The sequence below is a fragment of the Falco punctatus genome (genome assembly GCF_963210335.1).
Source record: "Falco punctatus genome assembly, chromosome: 3".
NCBI classification, from domain to species: Eukaryota; Metazoa; Chordata; class Aves; order Falconiformes; family Falconidae; genus Falco; species Falco punctatus.
Window position 1 is genome coordinate 97,616,776 of NC_137582.1, and position 22,721 is coordinate 97,639,496.

Consider the following 22,721-nt stretch of genomic DNA (forward strand, 5'->3'; position numbering starts at 1 on the left):
CCATCCAGGCGGAGGGTGGCACTCGGCCACGTGGTGCCCCCCGCCTGGACGGCACGCAGGCGAAACCTGGCTCCCACCCAGGAGAGAGGGGTCCCCCTGGGGACCAAGTCCTTTGCAAGGGGGGCTTTGCCTCTCCCCCTGGCACCAAGCGTCCCTTGCAGGGAGTCCCCATGCCTGGGAGGGCCATCCATCCCCGGCTGCACGCTGAAACACCGCTCGCAGGCACAGGGATGCTGAGGCCGAGCCGGAGGAGGAGGTGTAGCCGCTGCTGCTGCGCGGCGGCCGCTTTGCAATAGTAACTGACAGTAGTTTTCTTTTCCTCTCTGGTGTTTTTTTTTTTTTTCTTTCTTTCTTTTTGTAGCAGGCTTTTTAGTTTACAACAAAACGCATACAATCACCAAGAAATTAGTCAGGGCAAAGAAAAATAAAACAAGAACCTCTTTATAGGGATTTCTAAAAAAAAAAAATCTATCTATCTGTCTATCTATCTTATCTATCTATCTAATCTATATATCTATATATATATAAAATGACTGTTCCTTATAGTGTTTAACTTAGGCATTGTTTCAGTTTGTCTGGGCCACATCACAGGGAATTTGAGTTTGATGTCACTTACCTCGAGTCCTCTGGTCGAGACCCACATCGGAGTCACCGCTGACCTATTTTACCATTTTGTACGTTGCCCTGGGGCTTGCTTTCCCTCAGAGACACAGACCTCGGGAGGAGGGGACACACACACGTTCCTCTTTTTTATTCCTTTAATTCCTTCGTTCCATTGTCGCTTTGTTCGACCTGTCGTTCCTGTCATTTTCTCAGCATGGGGAAGTGACATCACTACTCTCTTTTCCCTTAAGTCAAGGAACATTTAGAAACCTTTCACACCTTTTACTCAGGGATGGGGCTGGCATATGTGTGGTACACTGATGTGACCAGAAGCAGCACTTTTACTGCTCCGGAGTAGGGATGTACAATGTTCGTGTCAAGTTTGGATTTCCTGCATCTCATCGTTTAAACTTTGTAGATCTCACGTAGATTGCAATACAAAAGCAGCAGGCTCAGTGTGAACCGTAGCTGTTGGTTATCACGAAAATTCACTCTCTGCAGATTTACTTTACTTTGAAGTGTGTTGCCAATAGTAAAAAAAGGAAACGGTGGAATTCTGTTAGTACTTGCAACTGCTAAAAACAAAAACCAACCTGGATCAAGGAGAGCGAATCCTCAGTATTTTTATAAACACTAATGGTGTTATGTCAAAGAGGGGCTCTTGGCGCAGTGCTCTGCGTGCCCTGGGACCCGGCTCTGCAAACACTTACACGCTTGCTCGGGGGAGGTCGGCTGGCCAGCAAGGGCTGCTTGGGCGCTTGCCCTGCAGCACGTGTGTAAATCGTTGTGAAACTGAAGCTTGGTTCAGGCAGGGCCAGATGTGACCTTAATCGGGCAGCTGGAAAAATCTTGGGATTCATCCAGGTTTGCCAGGTGGGCAGGAGGGATTTGGCCCGTTGAAATGTTTCTGCTGTCCCAGGAACTTCACGAATGGCAAACCGGGACGTGAACTCATACACATAATTTTCATGTCTTTCCTCCCCATCATCACAGGTAACAGCAGAGTCCGCTCCGGGCTCTGGCCAGTGCTGATGTGAAAGGCAAGGGGGGTGAACGCACCGCCAGAGTGCAGGCAGTAATTTCCTTTCCTCTGGTTTATCCAGCCCTCCCACCCCACCAAATCCTGCAATATGCCGCAGAATGAGAATTTGCTGATGCAGATACGCAGACGTGCACACACACACACACCCAGACAGAAGTGTCTGTTTGCACACGAATAAATACGTGTGAATTTTTTTTACGCGTACGCCTACATGTCCACTTGATTCCCTGTCCTGAGGACAGCCTTGCTTTGTGTCGATAGGGAAATTCCAAACGCGTTGCACACCTCTACTCCAGAGTTCAATTTCTTTTACATAGACGACCTCGCTTCAGATGTGTTACCTTTACTGATAGGATCTTTTCTTGTAGCACTATACCTTGTGGGAATATTTTTTGATGTAAACCTAATTTGAGAAGCTTATTAAAAATAGAAACTTTTTTTGAAGCACTCACATTGAGGAGTACAGGTAATGTTTTAAAAAATTGCACAAAAGAAAAATGAATGTTGGAATGATTAATTCAGTGTTTGAAAAAGAGATGGCTCTGTTTGAACAGTGAGTTTCATACCTTGTTTGTAAAAAAAAAAAAAAAAGTTTTTAAATACAAAAGCAGAGAAAGGTTGAAAGTTACATGTTTTTTGTATATAGAAAATGTCATGTCTAGATGATCTGATTTGTATTGGCTTTGGCCAGGAAGAATTATTACTTAAAAGGCTCTTAAAGAACAACTGTGCTTAATTTTCTGTTCGTATTACATGGGTCCCGTTTCTGGGGAATGGAGTCACGCTTCACACTGTTTATTCCTGTGCTGAAAACACACCTTGGAGCAGCAATTCTTGAGTGCAGCTACCGGGCACTTCAGAGGGTGGCTGCGGTGCAAACCTGGAGCTTTGCTCTCCAGCTCCACTTTGGCTTTAAGTCTCTCCCGCCCGCGCCGAGGGAGCTGCTGGCAGCGCAGGGCACGGCTGGCTCCGAGGGAGGCCTCGGCTGTGCCCTTCGCGGCCGCCCCGGTGCCCGAGCCCTGCCGGGGATGGGGCTGGCAGCGCCACAGCAGCCGCCCCGCGCCGAAGCCGCTGCTGGCCGAGCGCGACCCGCTTGGTTCCTGCCCGAAGCCTTTCGGCCCCCGTTTTTCCTCTCCCTGGGATGCTGCTCCGTGTTTTTTCAGCACTTCCTGTTGCAGACGAAACCCAAAGAGTATAACCCTGAGCAAGAAGTGCTTGTAACAAGGGATCCAGGCCCAGCGCTAGCAGCAGCGATACCCGCGGTGAGCCGGCCGTCCCCACACGGCTCTCGGGGCCGCGGCGCAGCCTGGCACACCAAGCGCGGTTCCAGTCGTGGTCTTGACTGATGGCGAGACCGGTCTTTTTCAGAAGCCAAAAGGAGAGGATCCCGAAGCAGTTTCTGAGGAGAGGGTCCTTCTCCTGTCCAAAGATTGAGCCGGGCAGCTGGGAGTGGGCGGCAGGGCCGCGTAGGTGAAGTCTGGGGCTGCGCCCGTCCCCTCCCCAGAGGTCGCGCAGGCTCGGGCTCCCGCGGGCACAGGGGGCAGAAGTACTCGCCCTGGCCAGGCGGCCCCCCCAGTGCTCAGAAAACCAGCCCCAGTTGTGTTACGACGAAGTGCTTTCAGCCAACAGGTAGTATTTATACAATAACAGTCTCTAAGGTTTCTGTAGTTGTTTTTGGGGTTTTTTTTTTCCTTGTCGCTAGCTGAAAGGACTTAAGTCTTCCACTGAGGATTTTATGGAGGCTTCATCCAAGGTTGTTTCTTTTCTGTTCGTTCCTATTTTGAGCAGTCAAAGCTCCTGTGCCCTTTCCCTCGACCACGCAGTAGGTGTGCATTGGAAGTGGTGTTTGCGGCGAGTTAAGTCACCCGTTGAAGCTGTCATTGCTGTACTACGGGAATGCTGATGCGCAGAAACCCTGGGGCACGGGGCCGTGGGGGACCACCGGCCCCCCGGGCAGCGCCCGCTGCCCCCACACAGCGGCCGGCCGGGGCCTCCCGCCCTGGCGTTGGCTCGAACAGCCCAGGGCGCGCGTGCCACCCCTCCGAACGGGCGCTGCGGAACGCCGGGCCGCCAGTCGGGTGCGGGTCCGTGTAGCCGAGGGCAAAACGGGGCCAGGGGTGGCTGCGGGTGGCTTGGTCTGTGTCTGCTGTCTGGCCATGGGGCCGGCCGCTTCGCCAAGTGACTAATCCGGTAAGGCATAGATACGGCTCTTCACGACAGTCAGCTAACGTTGAAACTCACTAATGTATGTATTTGCTCTTTTTTTTTTTTTTTTTTTTTTTTTTGAATAATATATTAACTTGTTGAACACTGTTCTTTTTGCAGTGTTACAAAAAAAAAGGGGGGGGCGGGGAGGGGGATTTCCCAACCTTTTTTCAGTTTCGGGTGAGCTACTGAAAATCGTTTTGTACTAGCTATGTCACCGCTCCCGGCAGCCGGCAGCGGCGCTTGGCCGCGCTGGGGTAAGTTTCAGCCATTCTACAGCAGTAGTTTTTAAGGTTTTTGGTTGTTTTTTTTTTTTTAATTTTATTTTATTTTTAAATCGGCTGGTATTACTAATGAGGGTTGTTGCAAATCACACTTCCAGTGTAGTTCCTGGTGTAGGCCCAGTAAAAGGGATATCGCAGCTTTGTGTTGGGGAGAAATTGAGCTGACATGGCCAGTACAAAGGAGAAATAGGGAGGGAATAACGTTTTGCACCTTATTGAAAAGAGGAGAAGATTTTAAGTGCATACAGACATAGTTAAGAGCTTTTATTGTGACAGGAGAACTTTTTTCCATATGCGTGCATACTCTCTGTAATTCCAGTGTAAAATATTGTACTTGCACTAGCTTTTTTAAAACAAATATTAAAAAAAATGGAAGAATTCATATTCTATTTTCTAATGGTGGTGTGTCTATTTGTAGGATACACTCGCGTCTGTTTATTGAATTTTATGGTCCCTTTCTTTGATGGTGCTTGCAGGTTTTCTAGGTAGAAATTATTTCATTATTATAATAAAACAATGTTTGATTCAAAATTTGAACAAAATTGTTTTAAAGAAATTGTCTGTATACCAGTACAAGTTTATTGTTTCAGTATACTCGTACTAATAAAATAACAGTGCCAACTGCAGATGCGTGTTTCGTCTTTATGAGTTACGACTGAACGTGAACGAGCTTTCCTAGGGATTTAATTTGCCCAATTTAATTTCCTCCCTCCCCTGGCAACGCGTTGGAGAGCGTTTGCTTTTGATTGTGACAACGCAGAAACGCGCATGTACCCAAGTGTGGCCATAAAACTGTCTCCAGACCGTCAGAGTGAAGTTCTTTATTGCATAACAAAAACCTTTCCATTTGCAACTTTCCAACATTTGAAACGATGGTGCCATGCGGGCCGGAGGCGTCGGGCACACGCAGCTGCCGCAGGGCAGGGACACAGCGAATGCTCATCAGCTCTTTTTGGCCGATGACGTAGAAGCGCTTCACAGTTATTGCAGGCAACACCAACGAGGTTTGGATTCTGATTTATTTATTTATGTATGAAAACGTCAACCAGTAAACATTCTGTCAAGGAAATGCCAGGGAGGGCTCACTTGAACATCTGCATGACCACAGGTGAAGCGAAGGCTGCAGGGGGGGTGGTCCACACTGTGTTGGGGGGTGCGGAGCTGTGCCAGCATCTAACCAGGACACGGCTGGGCCCCTCCGCCCCGCCGGGCAGCTCCCAGCCGGCAGCAAAGGGCCCGCTCCTGCGCGCCGGCTCTGGCTGCTGCAGAAGGCAAACTGCTGGCCTTGGGCCTCGGGGTTTTTTTATTATTATTTTCTACACAAGGAAGGCCAAATGTGGGGTTATAAAAGCCCTCCTGGCTCCAACAAAGAACTTTTGGTAGAAAACATACTGGCGACTAACGCAACATCCCTGGGGTGGAGGGGTGGGAGGCGGTGGTGGACAGACGCGGTGCCTACCCTGGCAGAAAGCTGTAGCACCAAGGCTGTTCCAGCAGCGCAGCTCAGGTGTAAGCTAGGGCGTGCTCGGTTCAGAAACGGCTCCAAGCTCTCATCACGCCCCCGACTGAAGAACACCGGCCCCTGGCCCAGCACGGCAGGGCCTGGCTAATTGCTGCCATGTGTCTCGCTCGCCCCCATCCCTCCTGCCCTCACTATTGACCAGCTGGGAGAAGATACAGGCACACTTTGCATGGGAAAAGCTCCTCCAAATAGAAGCGGAGGCCCCTCCTGCCCCTGCTTACAACTCTTCACGGGGTGTCCCCCTCCTACACTCAGTCCCCCATGCCCTAAGGGGAGAAGAAAGCTGTGCGGAGGCGCTGCACAGAGGCACACAGCCAAAGCCCCTGGCCCACGGCTGGCGGGGCTGTGAGCAGCGGGGGAGGCGCACACCCGCTGGGTGGGTGCACTTGTTCCTTTCAGAGAACGGAGACCTGTGTGGCTTGTTTTGCATCTGGCAGGACGCTGGCTGGAGGCCCACACTCCTCTAACAGGCTGGCCTGACGCCCACGAGGGCTCTACGCGTGCGCTCCTCGCAGCCACCACGCAGTCACTCGGCCGTAAGCCAGGACCTTCGTCCCCAAGTAGAGCTCAGGTAAGCTGGGCTGCGTGGGCAGGAGGGCCAGCCTGCCCCTCCACCAACCACGCCGCTTCAAGGTGTCTCCAGAATGTGACTGGGGTGACGGGGACACTGTGGGTGTCCTTACGGTGCCAGAAGCCAGAGATGGACACGCTCAGCAGGGGTTGCTTTAATGACGTAATGCTGCCCTTCTCGGCACCCCTGCCTGTAGGTCTTTGGTACGTTAAACTAAATCACTGCGGAACCTGAGCGTTGCTCTTGGGTGCCCAAGTGAAGAATTGCCAGGCTGGGGGAAGCGGGCATGACCTTGGCCTCCAGGGCAGGCTGTCACACTCACAGCGCTCCTCTAGACGGGATGGGACCGGGGTGGTAGGGTTAAAGAAGACCTGGTTATGCAGAATCACTCAACACTTAAGAACTTACAGATTTCCTTTCCCCCAGAAGGACACCAAGTAACGGAGCACCTGGTTAAAACGTGCAGGTGAGGTAGATCCACAAATGGCATGTGGCGTTTGTCGGTGGCTGTGGTCTCTGCTCAGCCCACCCTGCGAGGCACAGCGCGCCCTCAGCTCCCGCTCTGCCCGTTCCTTGTGAGAGCAGCAGCGGGCTTGAGCAGGGCACAGCACCTGGGGCTGCGTGAAGGTAAGGGCAACTACTACAGCACGGGGCTGGGTATTAAAGGAGGGCTCAAACTCCTCTTTTTTCCATTTTCCTGCCTGCCTGAGAGCTAGACAGTGTCAGTGGTGAGCACTGACGTAGTTGAGGGTTATCCCTGAACAAAACTCACAACGCTGGGTGAGATGCAGACATGCCACCAGTGTTGCCCTTCTGCAGCCCATTTCTCTCTCCTGTTCGCTTTCCAGAGACAAGGAGAAAATTAAATAGAAAGGAAACATGCTGCTTATCAAAATGATAGTAAAAGCCACTATCTAGAAAACCAAATGCCCTAAGTCAAAGCTTAATCGGTAACTATTCTTCGTGTCAATGTCATTCACAGCCTAGAGAATTCAGGGGGACAACTCACCATTAGCCTATCCCCGTCCTTTCCTACTAGTCACTGGTCGGTCAGAGGTACGTGCGGAAGGGGAAGGAAAGCGGGTGCAAGAGCGGCCCCGCTCACCACACCTGCGGAGAGGCAGCCTCCCCTCGCCCCAGCACCTGCCCTTTGGAAAAGAAACTATTCCGAAGGCATGTCATGAAGCTGCTCTGTTCAGTGTGCGTGCGATCTTTTAAAAAAATGTTTACAAATATATATATATATTTATATGTATATGTTTCTTAAATTCCATTTAGAAATGTAGCTAAAAAAAGTAGAAAAGCGCTAGCGGGAGTGGGTGTGAGACCAGCAGGCCGCTGCCCTTCCCACGCATGAAGGCACGAGCATGGAGACACACCTGTGGTCAGGCCTGCGCCGTGATGGTCCAACCCCACTCCTGACGGAGGTGTTCCTTTGCCTGTGTCCCCCGCCCTTCCCAGCATGTGAATAAAGGAACAGTGACCACCCAGAGCCGTGCTGATCACAGCAGTAGTACTGCCTGTACCCTGGGAAGCGCAGGGAAGCGCAGTATGTGGCACACGGTGGGGTCTGTGAGAAAGAAGCCTGGCATCTTCTGAAGGTGATGCTCCCAGGCTGGAGGGAACAGAGATCAGGCCCTTCACGACACAGGGCCTGCTTCTCCTCCACGTTCAGGTTCCTTTACAATATGTGGGCAGGACAGACGGTCCTTAAAGCCAGCACAGGCATAACCTGTGCTCACGTTAAGGCCCTGAAGCAGAGGAAGGAGTTACACCACAAGAATTACGTCCTACATGTTAGGTGGAAGACATTTAAAAACCCAGGGTATTTAGGAGATATTCTGTGCTTTTTCTAATGTGCACAACCCACTGTAGAATCCCCAGGGATCATCTTATGGCCTTGATTTGCTCTTCACTGTGGTCAGTTGTACCAATCCTTGTGCATGGCTTTTTGAGCAGTCCAGCATATGAGTTTAATTCTAGAGTTTCTCTTTGCTATTCCTCTTTCTACAGATCACTCCTTTCCTTTCCAAAGGAAGCCTGCCTCTTTCCACAGATGTCTACAGGAGGAGAAAGCAAGAGTCTGAAGTACTGGAGTACCATCAGCTGTATTACAATCCGAGCAGCACTTTAAAGTAAGTGGCCAAGCATTATTAATTCATTGGTGCTCACTTTCCCATCATTTATCGTAACGAGCTAGTGTGGTATTCACATGGATGCAATGTGTATTTCCAAAGAAATTTCATTGTGATTTAACAATTAATTAGTGGGACATTACACTTTATTAAAGTGTTACCCAGAGTCTTAAACATTCATTACTGCCTTTAGAGCAAATGCTTTAACTCCATCTCTGCCTACCAGCCTCTTGTAATCAGGCTACTCTGCCAAAAGCGCTCTTTCGCTTTTCATGGTGTCAGAGACTGCAAAGGAGCGGTACCAAATGACCAAAAGTGAATCTGATCCCTCCGGCCTCATCCACCTGGCCACAGACAACGCACAGCACAGCATTTTTACATGTTTGCTAAATGGGTATCAACAGGAAAGGGGACAGGGAGGGCTGCAGAGAAACCCCTCCTTGGTGGGGTTACTGTTGCTGAGTTTCAGTGTCTTAGAGATCTGTTCACAGAGAGCAGGCAAAAGCAGGAACCCAGGGAATTCAGTAACTGCATGCACGGATAAGCAGGCAAGCGCTGAGACGTTTTCTCCTGAATGATCCCCACAGATGGGGGTAGGGGGACAGCACGGGTTTGCTACATTCAGTGCCGGCTGCTCTGAAAAGGGAAGTCCCCCCTTGGACAGGGAGATTGAAGTAAGAAGGGCAGTACCAGCCCTGTGAACTGAGTGAGAGATCCGGCGTGTTTCTCATCCCAGCCACCAGCAGCCAGGCCTCATGCACCACCCACCTCTGGCGCTCTGCAGGCTGGCAGCCGTGCCACAAACATCCATTCTTTTGCCAGAACAAAGATAAAGAGAATTTGATTTTTGATTTCTCCATGCAATTGCTTGCACATTTTTCTCTCCCAGCCTGTAATTTCTGGAGGGTGTGCTGCCAGAGGCAGTGGCAGCTAGCAGGCCACTCTTAAAAAAGGGGATGCATGTATGTATGCAGGAGTAACAGCCATGTCTGCAAGCCAGTTCCTTGTTAATTGAGGTTCAGCGGCTATTTATCAGAGGGGGGGAAAACAGGTGAAGAAATGTTGATTAAAAAATAAAAAAGGCACAACAATGAAACATGAGGCTGTTGCATTTTGAACCAACAGCGCTGTGTTAATAGCACAACCTTCCTCTTCCAAATCTCAGCCACAGGCCTTCACGCCGTTCTGAGAGAGGAGAGTTTGCCACTAACACAGTACGGAGGAGAAAGCAAAAACCAGCAGCCCTTCCTGCTCCTCGCCCCCACCCCTCGCTCTCAGCCCCCCAGTCCTGGGCTAAGAGAAGACCTGGCTGTGCTGCTGGGTGACCCGGATAAACGTCGTTCTCCTGCTCAGTTCCTTGAGTTTGGCAGCTCCCACATAGGTGCAGGTGGAGCGCAGCCCTCCGAGGATGTCCAGGATGGTGAGTTCCACGTCCCCTCTGTACGGTACCTCCACAGTTCTGCCCTCCGAAGCCCTGGAGAAGATAGCGGTTACTGCATTTATGTCTAGATGCAAAACATAGTAGTGCTTACTGGAGTAATGTGGAGCTTGATGCTCTGCATGTTGCAGTTCACAAACCTTCCCCCAGCTTTTTCTTGCTTGTGTGCCTATTGCTACCTGGTGCTCGCAAGCACTGAAATGCCTCAACTCCAGTCACCGCCAATACTGGGAAGTAGAAGCAGACCAGTCTCGTAGATGCCCCAGTATCCCACGAGTGTATTTACAGATCTGCCCCTTCCTCCCCTCCACCATCTGCCTACAAGCAGGTGAAGCTGACGAGTTTATTGACAGGTCATTTTAACCTTGAGAGCTGCAAACTTTAAAGCAGAAGGAACGGCCAGGCTCAGTCAGCTTACAGAAGGGTTGGAGGGGGTTCTGAGCAAGCACCGCTCAGCACAGCTCGGCAGAGGCTTCACAGCCCCTGGGCGCTGTCCCACATCGCTGACCAGACACAGATGGAAATGCTCTGGCTGCCTCCTACCAGTCTCGTTCTCCAGAGCCCACGGAGAAGGAGTGGGAAACCTGCTACGGAAACCTGCTACGGAGCTGTCCCCTGAAGCCAAAAGGTGAGCACAGTTCAGAGCCAGGCAAAAAGGCCAGAAAAAATGGCAGTGCTGTGAATACTACGTACAGCCGCACGCCAGCACTGACCCGCACTGTTCCCAAAAGCACATGTGAAGAATTACACGGTGGAAGAATCCAGGCAAATAACTAACTTTCCCCTTCAGCCTTCTCCAGCCTCGTGCTCAGCAGTTCCTCCTGCAGCAGAGTTCCCCAGTACCAGCTGACCTCCCCAGGCTTCAGAGCAAGCTTGTTCTGCACAGCACGCTAGCTCCTTTGGGAAGGCAGGCCTCGGGAAGGGAGGTCTGAACACATGTGGGGGGGAGAGGGGATTGCTCTCCTTTTCCCCTACAAAATGGAGGCACACATCGCAGGAACCTATCGTTGTAAATGTGTCTTTATTTACTTGGCCCTTAAACAAGTTGTCTAGGGGATAGTGCAAGAAAGAAAGGGCCTGTCTGTTTGGAGCCTGCATTTGCAAATCATTAACAGCACCAGCAGCTGTGTGGAGGTACTTCACCGTAAGCCTGGCCGTATTTCATCCTGTTAGTTTAAATGTGAGGTCAAAGACCAAGGGAGATAATAAAGGGGAAGTGTTAATACGCCATGTGAGTAAGGAACCATGATTAATCTCCCTACCTCTGATGAGTAATTGACTCTTTCTTGAAACTCCTAAATAAAACACCGTAATAAACGGTCAATGTATGTACCGCTGCCATCCAGCAGACTGCACGGGGCTCAGGGGTCTGCTGTAGGGTCTGTGCTGCTGGGAGCTCACAGGCTTTTATTTTCCTGCCTGCAGGAAGAGAAGGCCTGGCCCACAAAATGAAACAAAAGTAGTCACCCTACCATTCTGCAGAATGGGCTTCAGCCATGCCCACCCCTTCCAGTCAAAGTTAGGAGAATCAGCCCAGGCTCCAGGGAGCTTCCCGCGAGACTGGGAGAGACAGTGCACTATGTCTGGGATTTGGGGAAACCGGTGTGAATTTCACCTACCAGATCCTGCCATCTGAAGAGCTCTGCAGGCTGTACTGGGCAAGAAATGCAGGGTTTACTGCATTCGTGCATGACTGCCCTTTCAGTTCATGCATGAGAGTCTGATTAATTTATGCATGAATGCCCCATCAGTTCGAAGGCGAATGCCCTGTTAATTCAGCCTGAGCATGAGTGGGGCAGAAGCTGCAGGGGTTTGATAGCACAGAGACAACTGCAAACAAAGGCAGCCCCAGTTACAGTGGTCCAACAGACCTCCAGAGATGGGAACATTGCTCCCAAGAGTGTGAACACTTGGTGGTCCTTTTTTTCAGAGCAAAATTACAGAAGTGTGGGACACATACAACCACAGCCCTGGGAGATGTCCGTGCAGTGGCTATGGCAGCGTTAGGAAGCTGGAGCTTGCGGGATGCCGCTTTTGGCTTTGGAGACCAAAACCTACAGAAGTGGTGAACACCCTACATCAGAGCCCCACAGCTCTGACAGCCAGGCAGTTGCTACTGCTCCTCTAGTATCAGCCGAGAAGCTGGTGGCATGTCCTATTGATCAAGGAGTAACCTACAGATAACCGTACTGGGGGAAGCATGCTGGAAGAGAGGTGTGAGATTAGCTCCACAGAAAATGTTGAGAGTCTGGTTTCATGTTCATCCTTGGAAAAAAAGTGTCAAAAAGGGTTGAAAATTCTCCTTCTGGGGATAACGGATGTTCCAGGAGGAAAAGGTGGAGTGTAGGGTGAAGTGGGACAGAAATCTAGAGCTGTGAGTTAAGCAACTGCAAGCACAGCAAAAAGGCCTGAGCTCAGTTAATGTTACGGCTGTGGAACGTGCCCCAGGAGTGTGTGAACACCATTCCCCACCCCCATTCTGGATGTATGTGAAGCCCCACAGCTACGGAACTCGTGACCCTATTGGAACCTTCAGCAGTGGTGTTAACTTCTGCTTGTACAATCTTAATCATTGCACTAAAGCACAATGAATAACTTGGAACTGCCATTACGTTCTTGGTTGGTTGTTTTGAGGGGACAAGGCCTAAAATTTGTAGCAAGAATTCAGATGATGATGATGTTCACCTTCAGAGAGGTGAGGGTGGAGTTTGCAATGGGTAGATATGCAAACTGCTGGGGCTTTCTTGGTTAAGTGTGTCTTGCACAAACGAACTGCTCAGACTGCTGCAGTATTGACCTCCGTGGTCTTGTCCACAGGGGTGAGGGGCTGAAGTCTATATTCAGGTGGTGAGTATATATTCAGGCTGTGTTAATCTGAACCCCAGTATTCTCTAGTCCCCACGGGAAAGGGGCAGAGTTTGTAACAGACAACATATTGCCCAGACCGTGCTGATGAGTGCCCTGGTTCCCAGGGGGAGTGGGTGGAATTTTAGTAATGCACACGTTGGCGCACCACTGACCACTGTGTCTGTGCCAGGGGTGGGATCTGTGATGGGTATATAACCAAACTGTGACATTAACCCCTTTAACATGGGCGTTCATGTCACTAAGTGTACTGTTACAGTATTAATTCCTGCTGCCTGGTCCAAAGGAAGGAAAAGTGGACTTTGTAACTGATGTACATTAAGACTGTGATGATACTAAAAGAGTCGATAATGGATTAACATTCAAAGAGTTCTTTGATATGTGCCTTGCAGAGGTGTGGCGTGCCATATAAGCCATAAATTGCTGGGCTTGCTGCATTCCTGTGAGTGCCAGATTAGTTCATGCACGAGCACTGAATAAATTAATGCATGAGTGCCCAGCTAATTTATGCATGAATGCCAAATTAATTTTTGCCTAAGCACACAATTAGTTCATGCATGCATGCCCAAATAATTTATGCCCAAGCACCCTGTTAGTACATGCATGAGCACCCAGTTTGTTAATGCATGAGCACCCAACTGTTGCACATGTGGGTGTTGGCATATACAGTAGTTCGGGTAGCAAGGGCTGCCGGGGTGACCTGTGTAGGAGAAGGCCATCATCTGCTTCATGCCAGGTGCAGAGATGGTCCCACCTAGCTCTGAAAATGGTGTAAGCCACCAAAACTTCAGCCAGGAGAGCACATGACACCTCTGCTCAAGTTTATTTAAGGAACAGCAGCATCCACTGGGAGAGGAAACGCACCTGTGTAGAGGAAGTGTAGAGGAATTATGGAGGAATGAAGCTGGGTTAATTAACACTGATAACATACAGCTCTGGGCTGGCTTCAGGGGCGGTGGGTTGGCTGGTGTGGATAAGGTGCAGCTGTGGCTGGTTCCTGCTAAGTAGTTAAATAGCTCTAAGGGGTATGGAGGAGAAGGACCAAAGGAAGAAGAGTATGGGATGAAGAGAGACCTGGAAGAAGCAGAAGGAAGAGAGAGTGCCCTGGATGTAGGAGAGACAAGGAGAGGCTCTGGGAGAAGAAGGGGGCCCAGATGAGGAGAGGCTGGCTGGAAGAAGAGCTAGGATGTGGGAAGAATCCTGACACAGCAGAAGTGAGAAGTAGGGTGGACTGGCCTGAAGAGGATGAAGAAACATCATGGAGAGTAGAAGAACTGTTGAAACCTTGTGGGGGATTGGTGGCTGTGCTGGGGCAAGGTGTGGGAGCTTCTTACTGAATTTAACCTGGTATGGGATGGTAGAAGCCTTGTTGCAGCTGGCTAGTTTTGATAGTGCTGCAACATACCTGGATGTGCCTGAGGAGACATGCAGCTGGAGATCCACTCTCACAAGGAGGTGCTCCTTGCCAAAGGTGTGCACTCACAAAGGGACTGTAGTCCCTGCGTGACCTATGCCAGAGCAGGGATGGCTGAAAAAGGATTGTGGCCTCCAGACAACCCAGGATGGAGAAGGTGTGATAAGAAGGAGTGGCAGACAGAAACTATTACACATGTAACCACGATGTCTTGTGCCACCCCTCTCCTCGTTGAAGGAGCTGGGACAGACTGAGTGTGACCTGTGGTGAAAGTAAGGGGAGCTGAGACATGGCAGGGCAAAGAGAGGTGGCTGGCTTAAGTGGAGTCTGGAAAAGGGGGAGGAAAGGTGTTTACTTAAATGTTTGTTTAATTTTCCAAGGGTGACTAGAAGTTTATATTAGTTGTCAATAAATTAAAACTAAGTAAAAAAAAAAATATCCCCAAGTTGAGACTATTTTACCAACAACAAATGCCTGTGCGTGTCTGGTGCTGGATGTCCTGGTTTTGGCTGGCACTAATTTTCTCCCTAGTAGCTGGTACAGTGCTGTGTTTTGGATTTTGGCTGAGAGTAATGTTGATGACACTGATGCTTTAGTTGTTGCTAAGCAGTGTTTACACTAAGTCAAGGACTTTCCAGCTTCTTGTACCACCCCACCAACGAGCAGGCTGGGAGGAGACAGCCAGGACAGCTGACCCAAACTGGCCAAGGGGATATTCCATACCATGTGACACCATGCTCAGTATATAAATTAGGGGAAAAGCTGGTGAGCGGCTGCTGCTCGGGAACTGGCTGGGCATCAGTTGGCAAGTGGTAAGCAACTACATTGTGCCTCACTTGTTTTGTATATTCTAATTATTTTATCATTATTGTTAGTAGTATTTCCCCTTCCTTTTGTGTCCTACTGAACTGTCTTTACCTTGACCCATGTATTTTTTTTTTTTTCTCCTTTATTCTCTCCCCTGCCCACTGTGGGGGCTGGGGGGGAGGTGAGCGAGCAGCTGTGTGGTGTTCAGCTGCCTGCTGGGTTGAACCATGACAGTGCATTACAAAGGGTATCACAAAAGCTGGTACGCTTGGCAGCAAGCTGCATAAGCAAGTCAGCAGGAACCACTGAGGGATTTGCAGCTCTGACATCTTCCCCGGAGTTATGACCAGAAACTAACCCTTTCTCGGAAAAGAAAGGTGGACGGAGCAATTGGGATTCCTCAACAGCTGGGAAAGGTGTACTCAGATGCTCTCATCTGCTCATAGAGCAGAGACTGTGTCATTTGCCACTAAATGGTGAATAGAAAGGGAGAAAACTACTCGCTTTAGACTTTTTGCATGGGGTCCGGTCTGTGGTGTGCCCTGTAACTCCTGGCCAACTTAAGCCTGCTGCTTGAGTGGGCACCCTGGCAGGGTGGATGGGGTGAAGCACATGTGATGGTGCTCTGTCAGCCCAGCAAAATGTGGGTCAGGACAAAGGGGTCAGGCTGCCCTGGCATGAGGCAACCTTATGAGTAAAGCATTTAGGAAATGGCAGAAATTTGGGGCTGGTCTTCCAGGCTATCATATGGGATACAGAAAAGTAAGCGGCAGCCAGCTGCTGGTGCTATTCTGTCTCTGTGGCCCAAATTCCACCCCACAGTTAGTACAAAGGGCCAAACCCCAGCTCAGTAGTAGCTGTGGACTGCTGAGTGAACACAGCAGAACTGCAGCGTTTACACAACCTGTGAAATCTCAAATGGGTCAACAAAACCAAATTGGCTCTAACTGAACGATACTGCATGTGGTCTCTGTCCCTGTTTGCCTTATTTCTTTTCTCCCACAAAAAATACCTCAATAATTGCCTTTCAGAAATTCCCAGCTCTGATCCATGTTCCTTGTGGAAGGAGGTAAAAAAAGTAAAAATAAACCAATATATAAATGACATAGAAGTAATGAAACTGGCTACACAAATTTCATAAAAAATTAAATGGGATCAACTTGACATATTCATTACAAAACCAACTACTCTTATGACTTTATTCCCTGCTACAGCCATCTCACCTGTCAATTTTCATTTAACTGTTTGCTGGAGGCTCAGGTTCTCCAAACAAAATGTGTAATTTTGAGACTATGAAGTTAAGTGACAAGTAGCCTGATTCTGCAGGGGGCTTAGCGCACACAGAGCTTCCCCACTGTCTGAATAAAACATCGTGAGTGCTCAGGCTCTTTTAAAGACAAAACAGCTTATTAGGATCACTGATACAGACCTACACCTGGGCTTTTAAAATGTGTATGAAGAAGCCCCCACTGACTTGACCTGGTTGGGGTACCCAACATTTAAAATGCTGACTTAGTTTTTACTTTGTTAAAATGCTTCTGGTTCAAGGTTGCCATAAGCTAAACTAGTAAGTGACTGAACTTCCCGTACCTTTTCCTGCAGCAGTAATTCAACCCAAAGCCTTGCCCTGTTTCCAGTCGTTCCTTCAACGCCCAGCACATTTATGGTGCTGGATAACTAACAGTTGCTATTTTTAAACCACAGTGACACTTGTGCTGAGACAGGCCATGCAAGACCCAGACCAAGGTTGGTATGGGTAGCAGCTCTGCACTGCAGCTGCAATGTAAACAAGATGAGAATCTGCTCCTTCACAGGTAACAGCCAAGGTTTACAGATTTCATGTTTGGAGCTGTTGTAGCTAGTGGTGGACTGGGGGACTCCTATGTTACCTATCAGTGGCACAAAAAGGCAGTATCTCAACAGAGACTAAAAATTTCAGATTGTGCTTCTGCTCCCTTGTTGCTGAGAAGGCTTCAGACCTTGAGCCCCAGGGTACTCTACAATCAGGATGCAAATCAAAATACAGCTATGGATCAAGCAGCAGTGTGGTATTGCCCATAAGGAACTGAAAGGGTCTGTCTGGACTGAGCCAAATACACTGCCTTTCTGTGGCTCCCTTTACCCCTAACAAGGCATAGCATTTGCACTTTATCTCATTTTTAAGGGGGACCAATGTCAATTAATTCTCCTGCTGGTGATAAATTTTGTTGTGAGATCACCCCCTCCCCCAACTAGGTGGAGTAGAACTGAACAGCTGCCTTGGTCCTTTGGCCCACTGGTACGGTGAGCTTTCTCAAACTTTTCCTGCAGCTTCTCACCGCTCTGTGGTGGCCAGGCCCTGAATGACTGTGCTGCGCTGAGATCCATGCAGCATGCCTGGGCTGCTCTGTGAGCTCGCAGGGAGCTGCCATTAGCTGCATGCCTGAGCAGCGTGAGGCCTTTCCCACACTCCAGCTGACACATGCACAGGGTAGCAAAGGACAGTGAGTTACCGTATTTCAGATAACAGGTTGCCAGCACTTCTGTGTAACTGGCAGCTGCCACTTCTCAATTATGAGATAATTACTAGTGCTGTCCGCTCAGACCATTTGTTCAGAGGCTTCGATGACAAACAGATTTGCTGGAGGACAAAAGAAGCCCCAAAACTGTACACAGCTTCTGGGAAGCAGCATACAAACACAGAGAGAATCAAAGCTCAGAGGTATGTGGCACATCTTTCTGGTGCATTGTTTCAGCTTGTCTCATATGCGGATGGACTCGTGGGCAGCTTGCTTTTCTGCAAATAAACAGTTGTGCTTGAAAGGAAAAGCGCACTGAACCTGCAGTGCCAAAAGGGCCTTGCAGGTCAGCCAGGTGAAAAGCCAGTCACTTGAGTTCTCACCTGAGCAATCCTCTGGCCATCCTCAGTGTAGCCAGATATCCTGCAGTGTTTTTAACTGCTACACATGCAGCCCTATATGAGATTTTTTTAAAAAATAAAACATCCCTTGCACATTGACACTGATCTGAACCCCAGAAAGAGCTACACAGGCTCAGGTGAAGTAGGAAGGGTACACTCCAGTCGAGACCGACCTGTATGTCCTCCTCAGGCACAAAGCAAAGATATCCCTGTCCCCTTCTCATCCTATTAGATGCAGAAAAGTCCTGGTTTTAAAAATCTGTCAGGATACATGTTCTCCTCAAACCATAGTATTTGCTGTCTATTTTTGCTTGTTAAGAAATCTCTTTTTTCCTGCAAAAACAAATGCCCTTGGAACTTGCCAAAACTCATCACAAGCTTTTTTGCCCTTGAAACACTCTCTACTATCAACTCTCATCCCTATGTCCAACTGATCTTTTTCTCTTCAGAAGTCTTCCTCAGACAGTAGTATTGACCCAGACTATGCCTAATAGGCACAGACTATCTGGTAAGCGCAGTGTCTACAAGCTCTCCATTTCCCCATTCTCACACAGGTTTCTCTTTTCATGAGCCTTGGGTTTTCTGCCAGACCAGGAAAGCCAGTGACTTCATTTGTCTCCAGGTCTCTCCTGCACAATGTCTACCACCAGCCTTCCTTAATCTCCACGATTATTACAGTCTAGGAGCTCATAATAGTTTAGTATCTTTATCAATGACACAGGCAGTGGGAAGAGCACCCTCAGCAGGTTTGCAGATGACACCAAGCTGAGTGTTGTGGTTGACATGCCCGAGGAGGGATGGGATGCCATCCAGAGGGTCCTGGACAATCTCAACAAGTGAGCCCCTGTGAACCTCATGAGGCTCAACAAGACCAAGTGCAAGGTCCTGCACCTGGGCTGGGGCAACCCCCGGTATCGATACAGGCTGGGGGGTGAAGAGGTGGAGAGCAGCCCTGCAGAGGAGGACTGGAAGGTACTGGTGGACGAAAAGCTGGACATGAGCCGGCAATGCGCGCTTGCAGCCCAGCCAGCCACCCGTGTCCTGGGCTGCAGCAGCAGCAGTGTGGCCAGCAGGGCGAGGGAGGGGATTGTGCCCCTCTACTCCGCTCGGGTGAGACCCCACCTGGAGTGGCTGCGTCCAGCCCTGGCGTCCTCAGCACAGGAAACACACGGACCTGTTGGAGCGGGTCCGGAGGAGGGACCACGGAAATGGTCAGAGGGATGGACACCTCTCCTGTGGGGAAAGGCTGAGAGCTGGGGCTGTTCAGCCTGGAGAGGAGAAGGCTCCGGGGAGACCGTACTGCAGCCGTTCAGTACTTAATGGGGCTTGTAAGAAAGATGGGGACAGACTTCTTCGTAGGGCCTGCAGTGATAGGACAAGGGGTAATGGCTTTAAACTAAAAGAGGGCAGATTTAGACTAAATGTAAGGAAGAAGCTTTTTATGATGAGGGTGGTGAAACACTGGCACAGGTTGCCCAGAGAGGTGGTAGATGCCCCATCCCTGGAAACATTCAAGGTCAGGTTGGAAAGGGCTGAGCAACCTGGTCTAGCTGAAGATGTCCCTGCTCGCTGCCGGGGTTGGACTAGATGATCTTTAAAGGTCACTTCCAACACAAACCATTCTATGACTTAGTCCAACAGAGACAGGTGTACATGCTCTGAGGTAGGCTGTGTCTTACCACTTCATGAAGTGCTAGGTGAATTAGTGCACATTTTTATGGTGCATTTTAACTCTTCAGAGTTGGCAGACAAAACCCACAAGAGCTAACGTCAGGGTGAAGGACAGGAGGTGGGTTCAAAGATGCCTTCTATCTAAGTGTGATGTCTGGCACTGCTGTGGTCCTATTAGCATGTCTCTGTGTCAAAGTGAGAATTCCATTTTGTTTTGTGAATCTCATTCTGCTTTACATTCTGCACTGTCACCTTCACAGTGCTGCAACTCTTACCCGTGGTAGCAGCTGAACATGTTGGGAAAAACCCACATGCTGGAGTAGTTGTAGCAGATGAGGCCAACAAAACCCATCAATCCTTAATGTCTGGAACAGTGGGTAAGGTCACTGCTCTGTTACAAACAGCAGTTTACCAGATGGGACCAGAGCCTGAATGTACCCCAGCAGAGGAGAAGAATCAAAAGGGACATCTCAATAAACCAATGTATACTGTAAGACAGGAAACATTCTCTAACAGAGTATGCAAGAACCACAAGAACTTATGCTTGCGGTCAATATGGTCTAAGGGCAGTAACTATACCTGCCACTCGTAAGAGAAATGGCAGAGGTTTTCTGGAGTCATCTGCTTTTTCAAAAAGTCAACATTCTCAGCACTTACTGGAGTAAAATAGCAATGGACAAGAGATTCCTTTGTAAAGCCTGTCTTCCTTTCCTGTCCCCTGAGGATATTAACTCAAACCCCAAGCTCCTGCGTGCTGCATGATTTGGGGCTACTCTGGTGCTGTTACCCAAAAAGGTGTGGGAAATCTGCTGCCTAAGACTGCCCAGCAAATGCAAGAGGGAGTCCTGGAGCTACTGCCTGTGACTGAGAGTGCTTCGGAGGTCCTGGGCCCTCACTAGTGTTACAGCTGTAACTCAGATCTATACTGGGGAAACCCCAGCTCAATTTCACCAGGCACCCACTTTTTGCAAACAGAAGGGAGCATGTGGGCCAGCCAGGAGCCCATACTCCAACCTGGACAAGCAGAGGGCCAGAAACTGCAGCCTGGTATGCCATGTTCTGGCATTTAATTCATACACATCCCAGGAGACCCGTAAGTCAGAAAAGTGCCTCATGAGTTCCCAGACCGTGCAGCTAGTGCTGCAGTGACAGCACACCGCACTGGCCGCAATCGACCGAATGCGGTTGCTCTCAGCTAGCCACCCCCAGCTCCTTTTCCCTGTCTCCCCCTTGATGTCATCCCTCCCTCAGATCTGCTGCCAGAAGTGTTGGTAACAGCTTCCTAAATGGGAATAGAGACATGGGCCTGTTTCCAACAGATGCCTTTTGTGCAATTCCACTCCAGAAGTTACTGAAAGGCTGGCTCCTGTGTAGAATTCATACCTGTACTCAGCAACCCCTCCTGCATGCTTCTTCATGGCTGTATCAGAGCTCATTCCATAGAAGAGTTTCACCTTCTTGCCATTCTTCTCCATAATCTCTCCAGCACACTGGTCATGGCCTGCAAACATTCCTCCAAGCATAACAAAATCAGCACCAGCTCCTGTGATCAACAAAGTGACATGTAAGAAAGCAGGGAAGGGAGAAGAGGATGAAAGACAAAGCAAGAACACAGTGGCCTCCAAAAACAATAGCGAGCCCTGAATAGTTTGGTACAGAGAGTTCCCTCCTGTAACAGATGCAGCAAACTTGGAAGAAGTGCTCTACTGAAGAACTGACACATGCTGAACTGTATTTCTCCGGTATTTTAAATGGAAAGAATAATCCTTTTCTGTTGTGATGACAAAGATCTAGATTTTTCTGCTCCACCCCAGACTTTTATTTTCAAATTCAGTTTTAACCCTTTACTCCCTAATAGTATCTGAGCACAGTTCCTTATTAATTACTACTGTGACTGCAATATTCGGAAGCCTTAATCGCAAGGCTGGGCCCTGTTGACCTCAGTGCTGCACGGAGAAAAGGGCAGCTCCTGCGTCAAGGCCTTTCTAGGCTACAAGCTGTGAGTGGGAATGTACCCTGAAGGCAGTATGTACTCCTCCCTACACTGACATAAACCCACCAGGTTTTGTAATGAAATAATGTTTCAATCATCCGTCTGTTCAGTGTGGGTCTGGGCGATCACTTGTCAAAGAGATCTGGATGGGTCTGCATTTGGTTCTTGTTGTTTTAAAACTCTAGGCCAAGGACCACCACCCCTGGGTTCTGTGGTTCTCAGCATGCATCAGAAAGGAGGTCTAAGCCATAGCTACAACTCCTAAATATGTTCCAGATACTGAATAACAACACTGAATACTCAATCATGCCTGTTTGGTTTGTCCATCTCCTGTGGCTTTGCAAATCATGAAATCAATTCCACTGGGAGTAAGATCAGGAAGAAGGTTTTTGGAATCACTCTTGATTTTCTGCAGTGATTTCCAATATTTCCAGCTGGGCTGGAAATATTCCACCAGCAGCTCCTCCTGTGGTATTTTGGCATATCTAGTCTTGCTTGGAAAAGTTTGGCTTTTACTCCTTTATGAGCCTGTGGTGACCCATTCCTGAAACAAAACATTTTCCTGTTCAGCCTCTGCTTCTTCGGTGTGTATGTGTCAGAACAGGCCTCCCCTCTGCCCAGCTTTTTCCCAGAACTGGCAAAAGAACAGGGCTATAAACCTCACTTCATGGAAAGCAGATGAGCCTCAATTAACCCCACCCCATCATGAACATGTCAGAACTCTGGGGAGATCCCAGGCTAGGTAAGTCTGGCGTTAGGATTTGCTCTAAACTCTTGTCACTATCCAAACGATACTACTGGACCTTGAAATCTGAAAAGTGAAATCATTATCAAATCTGCTCAGCTTCTGCCATCTCCTTAAAAGCTCTGTACACAAACTTGAATGTGGGAGTATTTGCATCTTAGAATACATGACAACTGTGGAGTATGCACTGATTTATAAAAGCCAGTTCCCTCCCTCCACCCCTTTTCCAAAGAGCAGATCTAGCAGCAGCACTTGGGAGCAGAGCACCCAGCTGCTCTGCTGACCTCACCTCCCTTCGCCTGGTTGTTGTTTGAAAAGAACAGTATGTCCATGGTAAACGGATCTTAAAAACAAGGCTTGTGCAGAACTGCTGAGCGCATCACAAGCAGTATTTATAGCCAGGCACCCATTCAGGTGTCCTGTCATGCCAGCTACCTGGCAGATTTTTCCTGAGCTCTCTCGTTTCAGATGGCTGAGTTTTAAAGCCTCAGTTTGACTCAGTCTGATACTACTATTAACCTGCCAAA

The 22,721-nt window shown here is 49.1% G+C and overlaps 2 protein-coding genes across 15 annotated transcripts in view; one reads left to right on the plus strand and one right to left on the minus strand.

Moving 5' to 3' along the window:
* Nucleotides 1-4,760, plus strand: part of ATXN1 (ataxin 1) — a 226,535-nt gene extending 221,775 nt beyond the window's left edge. For all 14 annotated transcript variants that reach the window (XM_080378258.1, XM_080378264.1, XM_080378260.1 and 11 more), the window contains one exon: nt 1-4,760. This exon is cut by the window's left edge and continues 4,019 nt beyond it. The gene's annotated coding sequence lies outside the window, so the exon portion shown is untranslated.
* Nucleotides 4,761-4,940: 180 nt separating this feature from the next.
* GMPR (guanosine monophosphate reductase) overlaps nt 4,941-22,721 on the minus strand; it is a 49,273-nt gene continuing 31,492 nt past the window's right edge. The window contains exons 8-9 of the mRNA XM_080378265.1: nt 20,840-20,999; nt 4,941-9,836 (exon numbers count right to left, since the gene is read on the minus strand). Of these exons, the coding sequence (XP_080234391.1) occupies nt 9,656-9,836; nt 20,840-20,999 (341 nt within the window). The 3' untranslated portion in view covers nt 4,941-9,655. The remainder of the gene's footprint in view (nt 9,837-20,839; nt 21,000-22,721) is intronic.